This window comes from Pelmatolapia mariae, linkage group LG22 (assembly GCF_036321145.2).
Source record: "Pelmatolapia mariae isolate MD_Pm_ZW linkage group LG22, Pm_UMD_F_2, whole genome shotgun sequence".
Lineage (NCBI taxonomy): Eukaryota > Metazoa > Chordata > Actinopteri > Cichliformes > Cichlidae > Pelmatolapia > Pelmatolapia mariae.
In genome coordinates, this window is record NC_086245.2 from 28,855,522 (window position 1) to 28,873,634 (window position 18,113).

At 43.1% G+C, this 18,113-nt stretch overlaps 1 protein-coding gene across 1 annotated transcript in view; it reads left to right on the top strand.

Moving 5' to 3' along the window:
* Positions 1 to 5,453: 5,453 nt before the first annotated feature.
* The window catches only part of LOC135933179 (CMP-N-acetylneuraminate-beta-galactosamide-alpha-2,3-sialyltransferase 1-like), a 29,694-nt gene continuing 17,034 nt past the window's right edge, over positions 5,454 to 18,113 (top strand). Inside the window, exons 1-3 of the mRNA XM_065471174.1 lie at positions 5,454 to 5,624; positions 17,415 to 17,549; positions 17,784 to 17,980. Coding sequence (XP_065327246.1) covers positions 5,454 to 5,624; positions 17,415 to 17,549; positions 17,784 to 17,980 — 503 coding nt within the window. The remainder of the gene's footprint in view (positions 5,625 to 17,414; positions 17,550 to 17,783; positions 17,981 to 18,113) is intronic.

The window sequence follows — 18,113 nt, forward strand, 5'->3', positions numbered from 1 at the left end:
GTTTCCTGTTTTACTTTGAACATCCGTGTCTCATGTTAATGGGCGTTTCTCAATATGCGTACTTGTGCGTACTTGCGTTCTCGTGTACTCGTGATACGTCATCAGTCGGAGACCAAGTACTGTTCCAATTCAAAGTACGCATCAAGCCGAGAACGCGAAAAAGTCCCGGATGTGTTCTCGCTCCGCCCGTTTTATCAAGCATGCATCGGTGTGGACTTGGTACAGCTAAATATCCCAGAATGCATTTCGTCCAAAACTCAACAGCGGACTCCCGGCACATCGTTTTCAACCCCCCGCTCGCGGTCTTCTCACCACTCAGGTTAAATAAACCCCAGCAGCTGTCTATAGTATTGAGTGTCCACTAAAATAAAAATAAAAGCGTTCTAACATCTCACCTGCTTGTTTTTATTAAGGTATGTACACGTATGTACATGTACACTATTTTTATTAATAGAGGTTTCACTACTGAGGTTAAAAATGATATATAAGTCACTTAGATCACTTCTAAATATTAATGTTTGGTTTATTTCAGTGTTTTATTTGTTCCTGAGTAAACTGGTTTGGCTGTGATTAAAGTTAGGCTTCATAACATGTTACTCACAGTTAAATTAAGAGGGGACTGCAGTAAAAACTCCGGACCTGTGACATCATCACGTACGCTGGTGTTCCAATTGTACAAATCGCGAGTCCGTGCTCGCGTTCTCGGCGAGTCCGTACTCCCATGCGTTCTCGGCCAGTACGTACTCGCCAAGAACGCGAGTACGTACTCGCGTACTTGAGAATTGAGAAATGGCCAATGTATCTGGTTTTGCTTCCCTTGTCTCGTTAGCCCTGATTTGTCCCAGCTGTGTTACCCACATGTCTCCCATTCCCTGATTGCTCCCTCTGTGTATTTAAGCCCTGTGTTTTCTTTGGTCTGTGTTGCGACCTCCCTCATCCCACACTGTGTGGTCCATTTGCCAGCCTGCCTGTTTAGTTTATTGGTATTTTCAGATTAGTTATTTTATGTTCAGCAATAAAGCTGTTTTTGGAATATACTTTTTGCCTCCTGGAGTCTACACATTGGGTCCTTCTCTCCTGCTGCACACATCATATGACAGAAGTACAGAACATGGACCCAGCAGACTCGGCTTGGTATCAGCAGTTCGCAGTTTGTGCCTTCCCCAAGGAGAGGGTGAGGCAGGAGGCTAAGCATGCCCAGGAGTTCGAGTCAGCCTTCTACGGGTGTTGTTTGGCTCGGGGAGGGCCCCCCGATTATAAACTCATCTCAGAGACTTTTGGAATTTCATTTCTGAATGAAGAATTGTCGGGGGTTGTGTGTGGAGGCGCTGAAGAAAGAACCCAAACGCAGGACTTGCAGGTAGGTGAGGACTGGTGATATATTGCAGAGAACGGAGGAATGAACAGAACATGAGTTGGCTTACTGACTGGACGACTGAAAGACTGACTGAATGGCTGACTGAGTATACGGCATACATGGGAATGACAACATCAATGACACGACGGTGAACAAGTGGAAACAGAAGACTTAAATACACAGACTAATGAGGATGATAATGACAGACCGGTGAGTACACAGCTGAACATAATCTGGCTAATGACACATGGAACGAGATGGCACAGGAAAAACAGGAAATGAGAACAAGTGAAAAATACAGTGAAGATGAATGAACTGAAAATACTGGGTAAGCAACCCAGGAACCCTGACAAGAATTAGACTGGGAGAACTGTTTTCGTTCCGCTCCCTCTGAGCTGGGAAAAGACAATCATGTAATTCCCTCTTATTTTTGCTGTTTTGCTTCCCCAAAGATAAAAATCACACTTCCTGTACAGCGCGCTCTCTCTCTCTCTCTCTCTCTCTCTCACTCTCTCTCTCTCTCTCTCTCTCTCTCTCTCTCTCTCTCTCTCTCTCTCTCTCTCTCTCTCTCTCTCTCTCTCTCTCTCTCTCTCTCTCTCTCTCTCTCTCTCTCTCTCTCTCTCTCTCTCTCTCAGTGTACTTCAAGAACAGTTTTCTATCTCAAATCTGTTTTCTGCATTATTCGTTTGCTTATTATGCACAAGTCATGTACAGCGCTGTCGGCCGTTGTTTTTGTTTGTTGTTTTTATTTCCAAAAATGACTTACAACAACAAAGCCTCATTTCTGCTGTTTAAAGCAAAGAAATTTTAACTTTTTTAAACGATGCCAAATTGCAAAACGCATAGCTGTGCATGGATATCTGTTGATGGTCTTTGTTGGCAGCTGATCACATGCTAAAACACCCAGAAAATAAGTCCCATTACTAATTCTTTTAACAACGCTGGTTAGTCCTATAGTACTCATTTTTCAGTCTTTAGTAGTAGTCCAGTAGTATTTGTCTCATGTTCGATATCTCAATGACTGAATCAAAAACAGAATAACAAATGAGTGTGACTGTATGATTTCTGAAATGGGTTTTAACCTTATGTTGCTCATTTTAATTAACAACACATTCCCTGAATGATCTACATCAGCTTCCAGGTTAAAGCAGAACAATGAGTAACCGGCACCAAAATCCTCATGAGCAGAGATATCAGTTCTGGAGGGTGTAATATTTAAAGCCATTGTGTCTACAAATCACCACAGACCAATTTAAACAGTATCACGACGTGTGATTGGCAGAGAAAAAGCTTAAGATCATTTCTAAACACTTGGTGTGAGGATTGAGTGAAGAGATTTTAGGACAGAGTCAAAGTTTTGGCACTGTGCTCACAGCTGTGACCCATCCACACATTACAACTATGCACTTGTGTTGATAATATTTTTGCCCGTCATTCCAAAAAAAACCGGACGCCCATAGAAGCAGTTACCACAGCCACAACAGATGCTAAAAATTGCCTGCTGCAAGCCTTAGGGAATCACATTTGTGTGATTCATTTATAAATTCTTCTCTTGAAAGGGAAACTCTTACAAATAAATTTGCCATAAGGCCGGGGGTTAAAATATACCCCCAATCATAAAATTGAGGTGAACTGTAGTGAACTAAAATGCACTTTTGTAGTCCAGCTTCTGCACATTTGTAGATAATTACAGGGCTTCACCACAAGGAGGAAGCAGTTCTGAGTATGGCAGGATACTGCAAGTCTTTACCACAAGGTAAAGTTTTTCAGACAAGAAAGAGACTGCAGACTGATCACATCTCACAACTACTCTCTCCACTTTCCTTGTATAAAACAGGTTAGTGTGTTTTCTGATCTCAACACATTTATAACGACACATAACTCTTTTCTATGTTATTATAATGAAGTTTTTATTTTATCATTATTTCTATTTTATTTTTTCCTCAAATGTAGCTCCTAGACACACTTTTTCTGTCCTAATTTGTATCAAAATTCTTGAATAGATTGACAGATCTAATTTCCATATGATAGAATGATCACTCATGATTCTCTACTATAAATAGGGTGTCATGTACTTTGATTTTGGGAGATGGCTCAATGTGTTTTTGTTTATTTATTTCTGTTGGAGTTCTTTTTACATATAATAAGATTAAACAGATGGTTTTAAAAAGATAACAAATTAGGTAATCCCAGTGTCAGCGTTGCTGCACAGATATATTGGTTAAGCTGGACAGAAGTAGAGTTCAGCTGCAAGTTGCAGCATGTTTCAGATGCGACAGATACTTTGAAATCAGACAGATAACATTAACCTCCTAGGACCTGGCGTCCACATATGTGGACATCACATTTTGGGTTGTCTAGACCAAAATACTAAATTTTGCTCTACAAGGGCCTGATATAACTTACAAGGACATTATACTACCAGTGTTCTATGGAAATTTAAAATGAATGCCATCATATGTGGATCTAATTTTTCTCAAAAACAAAAATCAGGTAAAAAAAAAAAAAGAAGAAAAACTGGTAATTCTTTGTTTTTACATCAATCGGTTCCCAATCAGCCCAAATAGCAAAGAGAAATTAAAAATGAATGCCATGAAAGAGTTCGGGTCTTAGGAGGTTAAATGCATATTCTTTTATTGCATAAGAAAATTTTGCAATATAATTTTCTTAACATGTTAAAGATATCAGAGGCTGATGTTTTTTGTGTGAGAGGCTCTAACAGGAGAGAGATGATATAGAGGCATGACATTATTAGAAAATACTTTCTACACACTTTCTAAATGTATAACTTTTTGCAGCACTTTGAACTTTTTATTTTTCTTCTTCTCTTTCTCACTCTGCTGAATTTGTCCATTTGTATCATTGGGTGTGGAAAGCTTCTGTTCCATCATCTCTCACCTCTCAGCAGTGGGTTTCTCCGTTTGCAGAAAGCAATCAACCATGGTAGTTACAATAAAAGCAGAAAACTTTATCAAATATCTGTTAACATTCAGAAGAAAACACAATTTTTCTCTTAAAATCACAGGGCCAAACTTCGTGTACTTTAATCAGAAGGAAAAACAAACTAAGAAAAAAGGTAAACTGTCATGATTTTGGGTGCTTTTGGCCCAGCATTTTGTGTTTTCTTGTATTTTTGTGTCCAAGTCCCAAGCAAAATGTCCACGAAAGGCACTGGAGCCGAGGAAACTCATACTCAAACTCGAATTCATAAACAATTCAGGGGGCCGGCCCGGAGGTTGACGGCACAACAGTCCATACCAAAACAGTTCAGGAAGTTAACCCATAGGTCGACGGTACCAAATTTCAGAAAAAAGTTCTGGAGGCCGACTGCGGAGCCAGCAGCGGCGACAAAGCAGTTCTGGAGGCCGGCCGTGAGGAAAGTGGCGGAACTACAAACCATAGCCTTGGTCAGCACTGGTTCAATAGCTACATTCAGTAGCTTTAAAAACACGAGAAACTATCTTCAATTCTTCTGAACTGGAAACAGCAGAGTCTGTTCTTGTAGTTCCAGACTTGGCAAGAGCTCGTGGCAAAGAGTCAATCTCACTCACCGAGATGGAAGAATCTAGAGTGGAACCGTAGATCCTGGCACTGGGATTTGTTCAGAGGGTGGCGAATCCTCATTAACAGACTTGGGCAGCTGCTTCGAGGAAGTCCAGGGTTCTGAGCATGGTGAAGAGAGCGTGTGCCGCAGACGGTGCTTCTTCCTGAAAGCGGGAGAGGTGAAGGAAACAGAGTCTCGGAGCAGCAGTGACCGGCTCCTCATCCTCTGTTGTCAGAACAGGACGTGAAGGAAGAGGGATTCTGATGCTGTGACTGCAGCTGCTGCAGCAGTGCCGTGGTAAGCTCCATCTGCTACAGCAGTGGTGAAGAAGTGGAGGAAGAGATGGAGAGAGCAAGCTCACCAGCCCTGACTTGCACCGTCCAAACAGCGATAGAGCTGCCCAGCACAGTGTCCGTAGAAAACCTAGTCAGCCAAGGTTTGATCCGAATAACAGCATCTACCGCGCTCAGCCCAACTGCCATGGTTCTCAAATCCTTTTGCATAATTGTTATTATGGTTTCAGGCTGGTTTCACTCATTATGCATTTGCATAATGAGTGAAACCAGCCCACTGAAGGAACATAAACACGGTGCACCTTTAAGACCGATTGTCTGTATGATCAACTCGGTCACCTATAACATCTCCAAGTTTCTGGCTTCGATCCTCAACCCAGTAGGCAGCTCTGAACATCACATCCAGAACACTTCGGATTTTGTTGAGAAGGTGAGAGGTGTCATTATGGTGAAACCATGGTCTCGTACAATATTAGATCTCTCTTCAATTGCGTCCCAGTCACAGAAGTGTTGGAGGTAGTTCGTAAGAGATCCAGCAACAGGACTGCTCTCAGCATCGTTTGTTTTTGGAACTGTGTCTTCATTCCACCTACTTTACATACAAGGGTCAGTTCTACAGGCAGAAACATGGGTGTGCCATGGGTTCCCCAGTTTCACCCATCGTGGCCAATTTGTACATGGAAGAAGTGGAAAAGAGAACTTTGCTAGCCTACCCTGGAACACCACCAAGCCATTGGTTCAGATATGTGGATGACACCTGGGTGAAAATCAAATCTCAGGACGTACCACAATTCACGGATCACGTTAACTCGGTGGACCAACACATCAAATTCACCAGGGAGGATATGAAAAGTGGGAGGTTAGCCTTCTTAGACTGTAAGATTTCCATCAGTAATGGGGGACATCTAAAAGCTGACATGTACCGTAAACCTACACATACGGATCAGTGTTTAAGGTTTGACTCTCATCATCCACTGGAGCAAAAACTGGGTGTCATCAGGACACTACAACACAGAGCAAACACCATCCCCACAGACACAGCGACCAGGGAAGCAGAAGAACATCACATTAAGAAGGCCCTGAGTAAATGTGGTTAACCCAGGTGGACTTTTGTCAAAGCTGGGAAGGTGCCAAAAGAAAGTTCCAGCCGATCCAGGAGAGAAGGACAACCGCTACACTAAGTGAAAACCTGTAGTGATCCCATATGTGTCAGGAGTATCGGAGCAGTTGAGACGCATTTTTTCTAAACATTGTGTCTGTGTGGCTTTTAAACCCCAAAACACGCTGCACCAAAAATTGGTCCACCCCAAGGATCGGGTCCCCCGACACAAACAGAGTAACATAGTGTTGGGTCTGCGCTTCCACAGGCCCCGCTAGTTTAGAAACTTATTCTCGTTAACGACAAAAACAAAATGAACATCTTCAACCGGCTTTTACTTGCTAGCAAGGGAAGGCTGGTCGTAACCAAGCTCTTGGAGCTCAATGCTCCTCACCTGTCTCCAACCCAATTCCTTCAACAAGCAGCCCTCCTCGCAGCTATTTATTTCCATGACAGTTACAGTTTACAGTTTACGCAAGCACCTCCCCTCGTAAAAATCCCCTGTGGTTCTAAAAGACAAGGCACTATGTGTGTATGTGTGTGCACGTATAAGCACCTGTATGCGTGTGTGTGAGAATGTGTGTCTGTGCGTGTGTGTGTGGGAATATGTGTGTGCGTGTGTGTGTATGTGAGAATGTGTTTGGGGGTGCGTTTGTGTGATCTCCTGCTCACCAAAAGGGTCATAAAAGCAGGAAGCTTACCACACAAGAAACAGATCTTTCAGATAGGATGTGCCTATAATAAAGCCTCCCCCAGCACCAGAGTAGCTGGAGAGGTGGTCAGAGACAAAGGAATGTCTTTGATCATGCTGCTTGAACTAAGACTTTACAAATTTAAGAAACGCAATGACAACATTTAACAATTTGACTCCAACAGTCCCCCCTTTTTGTCATTATGTACTTAAATTTCAACTTATGCACCCTTGTTTTTGACAGTGTCAGTGTAGATTTCAGTCACACACAGCTCCTCACGTCATTCACCTCCTATTGCAGCAAAAGTTCACAGTTACTACGTGTTAGCAGTTACCCTGTTTCTCATTGATCTCATACACAGTAAACTACATCCTGCAAGTAAACAAATGAATGTCAACAGTCAAACAAGGATCAACATTCTCAAAAGAACATGCCACTACAATCCAACTGTATACAGACATAGGCATTCAAACACATCAGTTGATTTTATTGTTTGTCCATGTGGCTTTCAGCTAACCTCAAAGCTGTAGCCTGGTCAACACTCCTCTTCATGACCCCTATCAAACCCCCAAATCTTCTTACTGTAGGCATCCTGTGGGGGTTAGAGTCAATTGGTGAATCATCTGCATTTACATCTCTTCTCCTTCCCTGTTGTCACTGCAGAAAAAGTTTTTTAAAGGAAATTGGATCAAGTTGTTTATGATCTTCTCCCCCCTTTTTGAGTCATGTCCACCCATGGCTCAAAACTTCAACCAGTTTAGAGAAGTGTAGGTGATGTAAATGTAAACAAAAGACTTCTCTGTTTACATCTCTCCTCGCAGAGGGGCTTCTCTGCAGAGCGCCAAAGTCTGCATGGCAAAGTGACACCTTTAGGTGATCTTCATCCCTGAGAAAAGTGGTGTCAGCTATTTCCCAGTCTCCTAGCATCTGTGCTGTACACAGAACCACAATTCCATCGCTGAACTTCCTCTCTGCGCCATCGATTAGAGCTTGGCACGCTCCTTCATCCCTCAGGTTCTCATGTTCCAACGCTGCGGACGATTTAGGGCAGAGTACATCGTACACCCTAGTTGTCTTCCTCAACCTCTTTCACTCCTTTCGGATGTTTGCTGTTCAAAGTCTCCTCTCAACGATCTTCTGGAAGCCCAGTGGTGCAACCCACTGTGGTTTGTCAGCTGTCCTGCAGATGGTCCCTGCTTCTCACTGGTCCTCTTGAAGCGTCTCTCCTGGCCTCAGCTTCCATCTTGTTGACGATCTCCTCACGACACCTGCAAATTAAAAATTGACACTCCTCTTTTGCCACACGGCTCTCGCCGTGTGTCAAATCCCACACAATTAGACATGAACAAGAATGTTGCACATTCTCTCTGAAAAATTCTCCAGGGTTTCCCTCTCGGAGCAGCTCCACTCCAAACCTGTAACCCTGTTTAAAAACACTAGTCAGCAGTTAAATGTTAAGATCTGTTTAACTCCCAGCTCCACCCGGAGCCTGTATCCTAGAAGACAAAATCTTTAAGTTAAAACAACTTCACATTTCCAAGCAACTGTAGCTCATAAGAGTAATAAAGTATTCAGCATCACAGAGACAGAGACAAGTATCATTGTAGGTTTATTCTAGATCATTAAACCCCTACTTTTTTTTTTCCATAATTTGCTCCAAATCATAAATCATCTCAACTTCATTCCACATTGTAATCAGTGACTTTCCTTAAATTTGTCACTCACTATGAGCTCAATAGTGGACAGATAATGAGCCCCATATTAAACTATTCCACGATCACTGCACATCTGTTCAATTGTCACTTGTCTGTCTGTGCTGAATTCTTTACAAGCACTCTTAAAGGAAAACAAACATTAGCCAAACACACAGATCATCCTGGAGGTCAGGCTTAGGTCAACAGGTTCCAGAGGTGCTATAAAAGGTCATAAAGTTAACACTCTGCTGTAAAAAGAAGTAACACTGGTTTCAACACAATATATCTCACACTGTATTCGCTTCTTCCCTGTAACAATCACATTTTCTCCAACATTTTCTCAACAACACAGTGTAATTGCATCGCCAACACACAGCCTGTAAACACAGTTCCCTTGACACAAAAAAACAGTAATCCTGTGGTAGACTTCTTGTGCTGTGCTAGACGAGCCTTCTCAGTAAAGTCAAACACCTTTTTAAGAGTATTCTCATCTAAAAGCATTGTCAGTCTCTGTCGGATCCGCTCCTTTTGAGATTTTAGCATGTCGATGGTAAAATTTGTTTGCCTCACCAGTTCATTAAGCAACTGATGCTGTGCCTTCTGGAGGATTTTTGTTGCCCGGAAGCCTTTAACTGAAGAGCTCATTTGCAGACTTTTAGGAGTAATCCTGTTTTGTCGGCATCTGAGGCTGAATCTCAGGTGGTTCCTGTAGTCCGCCATCTTACGTGCTGTTTGCTCATACTGACGTACAAGCTTTAGGCAGTCCTTGCATTGATGCATCAAGACGTTTTAACCCACTTTGGCAAGGACAATGCTTTAGATGAGAATACTCTTAAAAAGGTGTTTGACTTTACTGAGAAGGCTCGTCTAGCACAGCACAAGAAGTCTAAGACCAGGCAACAAAGGAAGTTTGACTTACTTGTTGTACGTCGGAAACCACCACAAAATACGGAGAGTGTCCTCAGTGGCCAGAAGAGACAAGGATGCGACACCGAGGATGTGGACAAGTGGGTGAAGAATTTGTCTGACAGACAGCTCACCCAAACAGAGAAAAACATCCTTGCTAAAAGGTTGAATTTTGCTGTCACACCGAGACAAATCCCGCTAGTGGAGCTGATCACAGCCACAGAAACAGCAATTCGTAACAACAATATTGCAGAAGTGGAAGCAGAGCAACTACGGATGAAAGTTTCGGCCTGTCTCAGCAATGCAAAGCCCCCAGCATCCAACATCACCATGGAGGAGAGGAAGGCACTCACATCACTTAGTGATGACAATAACATTATCATCCTTCCGGCAGACAAGGGTAGGTGCACAGTATTGCTAAACCAGAAAGACTATCATGAGAAGATTTTGTCACTACTCAGTGATGAAAATACTTATGAGCCCCTGAAACGAGACCCAGGAAGTGGCTACAGGAAGAGGGTGAGAGACTGTTTGAAGCAGTTAGAACAAGACAAGGCTATCGACCGGACCTCATACCACAGGCTGTACCCAGGGGAGTCTACACCAAGTCTGTATGGTTTACCGAAAATACATAAACAGGGTGCACCTTTAAGACCGATTGTCTGCATGATCAGCTCTGTCACCTATAACATCTCCAAGTTTCTGGCTTCGATCCTCAACCCGCTGGTGGGCAGCTCGGAACACCACATCCAGAACACCCTGGATTTTGTTGAGAAGGTGAGAGATGTCATTATGGAGGCAGATGAAACCATGGTCTCGTACGACATTACATCTCTCTTCACTTGCATCCCAGTCACGGAAGCGTTGGAGGTAGTCCGTAAGAGATTACAGGATGACACCAACCTCAGCAACAGGACAACTCTCAGCATCAACCAAGTGTGTTTGCTTTTGGAACTGTGTCTTCATTCCACCTACTTCACATACAAGGGTCAGTTCTACAGGCAGAAACATGGGTGTGCCATGAGCTCCCCAGTTTCACCCATCGTGGCCAATTTGTACATGGAAGAAGTGGAAAAGAGGGCTTTGCTATCCTACCCTGGAGCACCACCAAGCCATTGGTTCAGATATGTGGATGACACCTGGGTGAAAATCAAATCTCAGGACGTACTACATTTCACGGATCACATTAACTCGGTGGACCGGCACATTAAATTCACCAGGGAGGATATGAAAAGTGGCAGGTTAGCCTTCTTAGACTGTAAGATTTCCATCAGTAATGGGGGACATCTAAAAGCTGACATGTACCGTAAACCTACACATATGGATCAGTATCCAAGGTTTGACTCTCATCATCGACTGGAGCACAAACTGGGTGTCATCAGGACACTACAACACAGAGCGAACACCATCCCCACTGACACAGCGGGCAGGGAGGCAGAAGAACAGCACATCAAGAAGGCCCTGAGTAAATGTGGTTATCCCAGCTGGACTTTTGTCAAAACTGGAAAGGCACCTAAAGAAAGCTCCAGGAGAGAAGGACAACCGCTGCCCAAGCGAAAACCTGTAGTGATCCCATATGTGTCAGGAGTATCGGAACAGTTGAGACGCATTTTTTCTAAACATTGTGTCTCTGTGGCTTTTAAACCCCAAAACACGCTGCGCCAAAAATTGGTCCACGCCAAGGATCGGGTCCCCCGACACAAACAGAGTAACATAGTGTACGCTGTTAAGTGCCAGGAGGATTGCCAGGATTTATACATCGGGGAAACCAAACAACCTCTGGCGAAGCGGATGGCACAACACAGAAGAGCTACCTCGTCAGGCCAGGACTCCTCAGTCTATTTACACCTACAAGCCAGTGGACACTCTTTCAATGATGAGGATGTACACATCCTGGACAGGGAAGAACGCTGGTTTGAGCGCGGAGTCAAGGAGGCCATTTACGTGAAAAGGGAAAGACCATCTCTGAATCGAGGAGGGGGCCTAAGGGTACATCTTTCACCATCTTACAATGCTTTGATTGCAGCCATTCCCCAACTCTCTGTGAATGGTACTCATGGTCATTGATCAGTGTTCTTTGATCAGTGGGTTTGGTCAGTGGTTGTTGATCAATGGTCATGAGAATTTGCATAATTATGATTAAGGAACTGACCTCCCAGCCCATTGTTCCTTCAATGGGCTGGTTTCAGTCATTATGCAAATGTACTGTTTATAGGATTGGGGAAACCTGCAGTCAGCTGAGACTGAAGAAGTCACTTGAGTGACGGAACGTTTCTCCCACAAAACGCTACGTCCAGATGAACAGAATCAACTTTTGGAGACTATGAAAGTAACAAAATAAAAAGGAAAAGAAAAGAAAGAAAGGCTTTGTTAAGTCATGGCACTTGTTCTTCATCTCAGGGAGGAAATCATACCAAACCTAATTGGCAGGCTCAACTTTGTAACAAAAGACAAATCATCAGCCAATTTAATCTCAAATATTCATCCAATCAGCCACACAACACACAACATAACCCTGTTGTCTTATCACATAATGAGTTTCTTCTCATGTAACCAAATGTGTGCCATGTTAAAACTTCTTCACACACCAGAAACTCAACAATCAGCTCACTCATTCAAGACCCCTCATCAGCATTCTTTTTTCTTCCAGGCTATAATGTAATCTGTCCTCCTATAATATTAGACACTATTCTGTGTATCACTTTTCATCTTACTAGTGACTTGGACAAGATGACAAACAGAATCTCATGCTTAGACACTGTCTGGTCTTTATGAGTTTCATTGTATGTGTATGTAGGGTTAGTATGGTTAATGCATTTTCCGTTTGTGTGTGTTTTTGTGTACCTTTCTCATTTTGTAGTCCAGACTCCTTCTCAATTTTCCCCACTAAAACAGTTTCCTTTTTTCCCAGGATTGCTAACCCAAATTTTGATTTCCCACACTAAACGAACAGCCTCATTTTGTGTTCTCACCTGCTCCTCTCACTCCATTTCCTCTCCCATTTTGCAGTCCAATAGCAGTCAGTTCTCTTTAGCTTTGTCCTTTGTTTTCCCACTGTCTCATCTTGCCATTTCACTCCAAACATGGCAAATGTCACTCAGACAGTCTCCTCAAAAGTCATCTTCACACACAGTGAAGTTGCAGCTTGCTGGAAACGCATCTCCATCCATCCATGATGATGGGTTTTCTTTCTCTCTGATGCCGTTTGCACACACTACTGCTGGACCTTTCTACTCAGGACTCTGCTGTTGTCTCTTGGGCTGCTGCCAACTGTTGATGTTCATGCCTGTGCTTCTGGAACTGCACTCCTTGGTTTCAGGCAGAGGTTAGCTTCCATGGAGCTTGTTTTCTCAGGGTGACGAACACATAGGAGTTAAGCTGTAAACGCCACTCAGCCAAAAGCTCGGCCTGATTGTTTCCTAATGATGTTAAACCTATAGTTTTCTTCCAACTGCTGCATGTGGAAAATTGATCCAGGTCTGCTTTTCACCTAAAAGTGACAAACTAAGACATTTTCATTATTCTCATCACTGCTTAAACAACACACATCTCTCTCTCTCTCTCTGTTTTTTTTTTTTTTGAACCCTCCTTTCTTAAAAACAGAAAGTGGGATTACAGTTGTTTCAGGCTGAGAAACACCAAACACTCTTCATTTATCATTCATATTTCATCAGCACAAATTTATTTCTTTTGTCCACTGGGTTAGAAAGTGACCTGCAGAATCATCTCTTCCCCAGTTCGAGACCACTTCACTCAAATACTTTCAAACCTCTCTGTGGCTCACACACACCGTGACGTCAGACACATTCACACTCACTTCTGCTTTGCGCACAATTTCACTTCTTTCTTCAACGATCTACAAACTACGTGCTGCCCGGTAATTACTTTGCAGTGTATTTCATCTCCTTTCAAGGCAGACTTACTCAGTTTATTCCCCATTACAAGACAACAATCAGCCACACTCAAACAGACCACGTCTGGCCCGCAAAAACTCACGCGCGCGTTCACACACAAAGTAGGCACCAACAAGAGCTCTGACCTCCTTACATTTGGTGGAGAAACCAACACTCAACGCCCTCAGCGGCAGAGAAAAACCCTCCTTTCGGTGGAGAAACCTTCTTAGACCTCCTTTTAGTGGAGAAACCTTCTTAGACCTCCTTTCGGTGGAGAAACCTTCTTAACCCTCCTTAAAAAAAATTAAAAACACTGGTGGGGAAACCAGACCTCCTTAAAAAAAATAAAGAAAAACTGGTGGAGAAACCAGGTAGCTTGCGTCTAACGCACAGTTTGCACACTCTCGTACCTGTGTGAAACCGCACGGTCACGTAGCCGCTCTCTAAGGCCTTCTGTACTTACTGTTCGTGTTGTTTTTCATTCATGGGAAGAGTCTCTGGATCCCGTCAATCGCCATCCAACCCGAGGGGGGGTTCAGACGCTAACTCGCCAGCCTGGCGACAAAATTAAGCACCAGGGCTTTCATCAGGCGTCCCAGATGCTGGCTGCTAGCAGACTTCAGCTGCGTCATCTCCCCCTACTAGGTGGACGCAATGTGTTGGGTTCCGGCTCGGAAGGACCAAATAAATGTTGGGTCTGCGCTTCCACAGGCCCTGCTAGTTTAGAAACGTATTCTCGTTAACGACAAAAACAAGACGAACATCTTCAACTGGTTTTTACTTGCTAGCAAGGGAAGGCTGGTCGTAACCAAGCTCTTGGAGCTCAACGCTCCTCACCTGTCTCCAACTCAACTTCTTCAACAAGCAGCCCTCCTCGCAGCTATTTATTTCCATGTCAGTTACAGTTTACACAAGCACCTCCACTCGTAAAACCCCCCTATGGTTCTAAAAGACAAGGCACTGTGTTTGTGTGTGTGTGTGTGTGTGTGTGTGTGTGTGTGTGTGTGTGTGTGTGTGTGTGTGTGTGCGTGCGTGTGTGCGTGTGTGTGTGGGAATATGTGTGTGCATGTGTGTGTATATGTGAGAATGTGTTTGGGGGTGCGTTTGTGTGATCTCCTGCTCACCAAAAGGGGTCATAAAAGCAGGAAGCTTACCACACAAGAAACAGATCTTTCAGATAGGATGTGCCTATAATAAAGCCTCCCCCAGCACCAGAGTAGCTGGAGAGGTGGTCAGAGACAAAGGAATGTCTTTGATCATGCTGCTTGAACTAAGACTTTACAATTTTAAGAAACACAATGACAACATTTAACAATTTGACTCCAACACATAGTGTACGCTGTTAAGTGCCAGGAGGATTTCCACGATTTATACATCGGGGAAACCAAACAACCTCTGGCGAAGTGGATGCCATAACACAGAAGAGCTACCTCGTCAGGCCAGGACTCCTCAGTCTATTTACACCTACAGGCCAGTGGACACTCTTTCAATGATGAGGATGTACACATCCTGGACAGGGAGGAATGCTGGTTTGAGCGGGGAGTCAAGGAAGCCATTTATATAAAAAGGGAAAGACCATCTCTGAATCGAGGAGGGGGCCTAAGGGTACATCTTTCACCATCATACAGGGTGGGCCATTTATATGGATACACCGTAATAAAATGGGAATGGTTGGTGATATTAAAGTCCTGTTTGTGGCACATTAGCATATGTGAGGGGGCAAACTCCTCGAGATAGGTGGTGACTATGGTGGCCATTTAGAAGTCGGCCATCTCGGATACAACTTTTGTTTTTTCAATAGGAAGAGGGCCATGTGACACATCACAAGAAAAACAATGGTGTGCTTGGTTTCAATGTAACGTTATTCTTTCATAAGTTATTTGCAAGTTTCTGACCACTTATAAATGTGTTCAATGTGCTGCCCATTGTGTTGGATTGTCAGTGCAACCCTCTTCTCCCACTCTTCATACACTGATAGCAACACCGCAGGAGAAATGCCAGCACAGGCATCCAGTATCCATAGTTTCAGGTGCTGCACATCTCGTATCTTCACACCATAGACAATTGCCTTCAGATGACCCCAAAGATAAAAGTCTAAGGGGGTCAGATCGGGAGACCTTGGGGGCCATTCAACTGGCCCACGATGACCAATCCACTTTCCAGGAAACTGTTCATCTAGGAATGCTCGGACCTGGCACCCATAATGTGGTGGTGCACCATCTTGCTGGAAAAACTCAGGGAACATGCCAGCTTCAGTGCACAAAGAGAGAAACACATCATCATGTAGCAATTTCAAATATCCAGTGGCCTTGAAGTTTCCATTGATGAAGAATGGACCCACTATCGTTGTCCCCCATATACCACACCAAACCATCACTTTTGTTGGTCCAACAGTCTTGGAGGGATCCATCCAGTGTGGATTAGTGTCAGACCAATAGCGGTGGCTTTGTTTGTTAACTTCACCATTCACATAAAAGTTTGCCTCATCACTGAACAAAATCTTCTGCGTCAACTGAGGGTCCTGTTCCAATTTTTGTTTTGCCCATTCTGCAAATTCTGTGCGCCGATCTGGGTCATCCTCGTTGATATGCTGCAGTAGCTGGAGTTTGTAAGGGTGCCATTTGTGAGTAGCTAATATCCGCCGAAGGGATGTTCGACTAATGCCACTCTCCAGTGACATGCGGCGAGTGCTACGCTGTGGGCTCTTGCTGAATGAAGCTAGGACAGCCACTGATGTTTCTTCATTAGTGACAGTTTTCTTGCGTCCACATTTTGGCAAATCCAACACTGAACCAGTTTCACGAAACTTAGCAAGCAGTTTGCTAACTGTAGCATGGGAGATGGGTGGTCTCGTAGGGTGTCTTGCATTGAAATCTGCTGCAATGACCCGGTTACTGCGTTCACCAGATATCAACACAATTTCGATCCGCTCTTCACGTGTTAACCTCTTCAACATGTCAATGGCTGTGAACAAAGAGAAACTTGTAAATAACTCATGAAAGAATAAAGTTATGTTGAAACCAAGCACACCATTGTTTTTCTTGTGACATTACCAATAAGTTTGATGTGTCACATGGCCCTCTTCCTATTGAAAAAAACAAAAGTTGTATCCAAGATGGCCGACTTCTAAATGGCCACCATAGTCACCACCCACCTTGAGGAGTTTGCCCCCTCACATATAATGTGCCACAAACAGGACTTTAATATCACCAACCATTCCCATGTTATTATGGTGTATCCATATAAATGGCCCACCCTGTACAATGCTGTGATTGCAGCCAATTCCCCAACTCTCTGTGAATGGTACTCATGGCCATTGATCAGTGGGCTTTGATCGGTGGTTGTTGATCAATGGTCATGAGAATTTGCGTAATTATGATGAAGGAACTGACCTCCCAGCCCATTGTTCCTTCAGTGGGCCGGTTTCAGTCATTGTGCAAATGCACTTCTTATAAGATTGGGGAAACCTGCAGTCAGCTGAGTCTGAAGAAGTCACTTGGATGAGTGACGAAATGTTTCTCCCACCGAAAACGCTATGTCCAGATGAACAGAATTAACTTTTGGAGATGTGGAAGTAACAATTAGTTCAAGCATGGTTGTAGACATTAGTTGCATCCTATCATTTAGGATGTAAGAAATTGATTTTAATATTGGCTAAGGTCTTGTTTTGAGTATCATTGTGGTAATAAACAGTTTGGTCTTGTTTGCAGCGTGATGACGTGATTCTGTAGGGTCATGTGTTATCACATTGTTAAATCCTGTGTTTTCTAATGTATCTACAGAATGGATCAGATCCTCTTTCAAGAATATCAAGGTGTGAAGATGCTTCAGAGGAAACCATTAGTTTTCTTTGTCTTGCTGTGTGTCACTGCCATTGGAGTCTTTTCTAGAGCTTCATGGATTTTAAATGTGTACCAGGATTCCTTCCTCCCTCAGAATGAAAGTGTTTGTGCCTGCAACAAATGTTTAATGGAATATGACCCGTGGCTTAGTGAACTTATGAAAGAATCTCCTGAGCCCTTTCTATCACCCACAAACAATATCTCAGAGGATACATTTAACTGGTGGAAGGTAAATGTTAACTTCTGCATTTTAAACAAATGGATTTTATATATATATTTTAGTGGGCAAACTACTGCAATACTATTACTGATTTCAAAGACAAGTCGTTATCATCTTTTTAACCAAATTTTCAGTGCTAATAGGGATTTTTTTTTAAATAAATATACTCTCAGAATAATCAGTTAGTACAAAAAAGCTAGTGAACTCAACAATTTAATTAATTAATTACTTTTGTTATGTCAGGGCATACAGACAGACAGACGCAACTTCACTGTATACAATAAAACAGTGGACAAGGTTTTTCAGATCTTCCCAACCAAAGTCAATTTCACAAGATCCAGCCCTGACCTTTGTAGAACTTGTGCTGTGGTTGGGAATTCTGGTAATCTCAATGGATCGCATTATGGACCACTGATAGACTTTCATGATATTGTCATAAGGTAAGAGTAGAACATACTGTTTTGAAATCTTCATGCATGTGTTATCTTTAAATATCTGTAAGCATTGCTAAAACCTTTAAAACTCAATTGAATAAGATATTTTCTTTCCCCAGTATGGACGTTCATTCTACGT